At 45.4% G+C, this 3,479-nt stretch overlaps 1 protein-coding gene and 1 long non-coding RNA gene across 2 annotated transcripts in view; one reads left to right on the plus strand and one right to left on the minus strand.

The window, feature by feature from the left end:
- The window catches only part of IARS (isoleucyl-tRNA synthetase), a 319,713-nt gene that overhangs the window by 183,366 nt on the left and 132,868 nt on the right, over window positions 1-3,479 (minus strand). The window contains exon 15 of the mRNA XM_019505112.1: window positions 641-767. Coding sequence (XP_019360657.1) covers window positions 641-767 — 127 coding nt within the window. The remainder of the gene's footprint in view (window positions 1-640; window positions 768-3,479) is intronic.
- LOC109289164 overlaps window positions 3,283-3,479 on the plus strand; it is a 25,645-nt gene continuing 25,448 nt past the window's right edge. The window contains exon 1 of the long non-coding RNA XR_002095314.1: window positions 3,283-3,295. This is a non-coding gene — a long non-coding RNA (uncharacterized LOC109289164). The remainder of the gene's footprint in view (window positions 3,296-3,479) is intronic.

Below are 3,479 nucleotides of genomic sequence, written 5' to 3' on the forward strand. Positions count from 1 at the left end.
GGGGGGGGGGGGGGGGGGGGGGGGGTGCAGCTCCCGCCACTGCACACCATTTGTCCAGAGGCAGCTCAGCAGCTCCACCCTGTGCCTGTCCCAGACAGGGCAGGCAGCAGAGCGGGGGCTATGGGGGGGCTGCAGTGCAGCTCAGTGCAGCCCTGGCCTTGCCCACCCCGCCTCATGCAGATCTGGGGGCACACACCCCCTCTCAAGCCCTCTTGGACCATTGGCAGGAACAGTGATGGGAACCGTTAGTCGAGCCACCAGGCAAGCAGTGCACAGCAGCAGGAACTGCCACCTACCCCTCCCCGCAGGGAGCATTGATCTGCACCCCCTCACCGCAGGGGGCATTGATCTGCCCTCCACCACACCCCTTCACTTTCCTCCCCCCTTCTACCACTTACTAGCTGCACACAGTATCAACTGTTGTAAATGAACCAATTCCCCATTTGTAACACTTGTTCCTATGGAAAAATTGGTCCCAACTTGCAACATTTCTACTTAAAACATGGTTTTCAAGAACCAATTGCATCATAAGTCCCAGGACTGCTTGTATAATACATTTTGGCAGCATTCTTTCCCACACTTGTGGTTGGCGCCATTTATTTCTGAACTCCCTTGGACAAACATAACAGGCCTTACATACCTCTTCAAAATCATCGCTGACCCATAAAGGAATAGGTGTTCCCCAGTATCGGTTTCTGGATATAGCCCAGTCACGGGCTTCTTTCAACCAGTTTCCAAAACGCTTCTCTCTCACAAAGTCAGGAACCCTGCAGAGAACATTAAAAACAATTTGCTTATTAAATCTGACCAAAGGCTTCCAGGAGGATAATAGGCAACTGCCATATTCATACCACCATTTTAAACTGAAGTGATTAATTAATAGAATTTGGCATGCTTGGACTACAGAGATATAAAATTGGCAAGGAACTTAAATTATTTTCTTTTTGGCTTTTGGAAAAAAAAACTATTATTATTTTTGTCCTTCCTTTAGATCTTCAAATGCATTGTATCAGTGCAAGGGTATTTATTATTCAAAGTAATTTTCTTAAGATCTGTATATAGTTTGACTAAACATATGGATATCTATTGTACCTGTGCAGAAGGTAACTGGCACATTTACTGCTTCCCTGGGTTGCCTTAACTCCTGCTAGTAACTTTTCAAAATAAGACTAAAAAGCATTATCCCTCCTCTACCATAAAATGTCTTCAATAAAAGTAAGCTGATACTAATTACAAATTTTTCCCAAAACATCAATGGTTTAGAGTTTTGTTTTTCTCATGCATTAGCATCTTGTATCAAGAGCCATCATACAATGCTACATACGGACATTGTGGGCAGCTGTTTAGCATTCAGTCAGTTTCTACTTTCAGGGTCAAGGTACCATTTACAACATCATCATTGTACAAGATGCTGTACAATTTGTGTCCTTGAGAACAAAGTTCTGGACTAACAGATTCTCGAACAAAGCAATGGCCTTCCCTTACTCTCAGCACAGCCACTAATTCTTCCCCCGCCACCCCCAAAAAAAAGTGTAACCAGTAGCAATACTGCTTTTAGACTTCACTTGTTTCAAGTCATTAATGGGCTTTAGGAGTTGTTAAACTACAAATTCACAGAATTCAAAGATGATGAAAGCCTCCAAGAAAGACTACTTGGATATGCTAAACAGAACGTCGGTTAACTAGCGATTGTTCATTTTCTGTGAAAATGAACAGAGTGTTTAATTCAATCCAAGTATCAGTGAAGTTATCTGGGATAACACTTTTTCTTGGACAAGCTAATTTGAGTTAATTGCCTTTCAACCCAGGAAAAAGTGCAAAGGGCTAATGCCACTCCCAGGTGTTATTCCCATCAGCCAGAATGAACTCTAATGCAAAGTCAGTATTTAGCCCCAAGCTTCAGAATCTTTCAGCATTACCAAAAGCTATTAAAAATAATAATGTTGCACTGAAATATACTGTTTTAAGACAAATGTTATACATAAGCAAATTAGATTGTTAAAATAATTAGCAGCATAAGGTTGTAGATACAAACCTGCCCAGAATTGCCTGGCCTTTCAAATTACATTCAGACTAATATTTAAAAACACCTACATAACCCTAGAGCCTACATTCTGAAGAGAAAAAGGCAGTTAGAAACTTGGTAGCCAAACATCTTTAAAAATATACCATAGATACTTCTAAAATTTCTACTATCCCTAAGTTTATCTGTGTCCCACAAAAACACCACAGTGCAGATGCTCCTCTAGCCCTACTCCCCAACACTCACCCAACTATTTCAGACTAGAAGCAGCTAAGTAACTATTTACATATTACCCATGTGTCTGCAACTCAAAAAAGCCTTTGCATGTACAGAAGTTAAAACATTCTATATCCAGATGTACAGAAAAAACAAACCAAAATTTTCCTTTTCTTGATCTAAGAGACTTCACATATTAAAGTGTTAATGAAGCAGAAATTGCAAGACTTAATGATCAATACAAAGATTTGCTGATGACTTTCAACTGCCGAAGGCTTTAAGATTTTTGAACTGAGAGAAACTAGATTATGATATACTTCAAAGACCTTAGTCTGAATTTTGATTATACATGTGTGTTTATATAATTGGTTACAAAACATACACATTCCCAGGTTTGCTCTTTTTATACAGCATTGAGGCAAACAAATGGAGCAATTGTATCAGCAATTGCTCAAATTGAACAATCATATCAAGAAGTACAATTGCTGATAGGCTTATTCATCCAAATGCAATCAAACACCATACAGGTTTCCCTCGCTTTATGCTGTACATACATTCCTGGAAGACGGCGCATAACTCAAATTTGCATAAAGCAGTGGTCACCAACCACCTCCCCCAGCTCAGCAGGTCACTTGGTGGGGAAGGGAAGGGGTGGAGGCTCGGGAGGCGCATGCAGCAGGGCTCGGGGCACAAAGCCCAGCCAGCAGCGGGAGCCGTACACAGATGTGGGGGCTGTCTCAGCAAACCTGGGGCAGTGCTGGTGGCTGCAGCTCTGAGGTAGGTAGTGGGGCTGGAACAGGGGCAGGCCCTGCACAGCCAAGCATGGGATGGGGGACAGAGCCACAAACAGCTTCTCTGGGGGGCACCTGCCCCTGGATCTGCCCGCAGAGTGGGATGGGCTGCTCCCACCCAGGATGTGCTCGGGCCTGGTGGCAGTAGTGGCACTGCGAGCAAGGCCACAGAGAGGGGCTGGAGCTCCCCTCAACCCCTGGTTCCCGAGCCGCAGCCACCCACCCCAACCACAGAGCAGGCCAGGCCTGGCGAAAACAGTCTGGTGTAGCCTCCCAGCCCACAGCTGCAGCCCACACTCCCCCATGCCCACCAGCCCCCCAACCCCCATGTCCTGGGGGGGAGGGGGCGGGGAGGAAGGAAAAGGTTGTGCCAGGCTGTTCCCACCGGGCCTGCCCCGTGCTGCACTTACGGCAGGGGGCTGTGGCTCTGGGGGCGGGGGGTGGGAGGG

This window comes from Gavialis gangeticus, unplaced genomic scaffold, assembly GCF_001723915.1.
Source record: "Gavialis gangeticus isolate Ggan-Ray unplaced genomic scaffold, GavGan_comp1, whole genome shotgun sequence".
In the NCBI taxonomy this organism is placed as follows: Eukaryota; Metazoa; Chordata; order Crocodylia; family Gavialidae; genus Gavialis; species Gavialis gangeticus.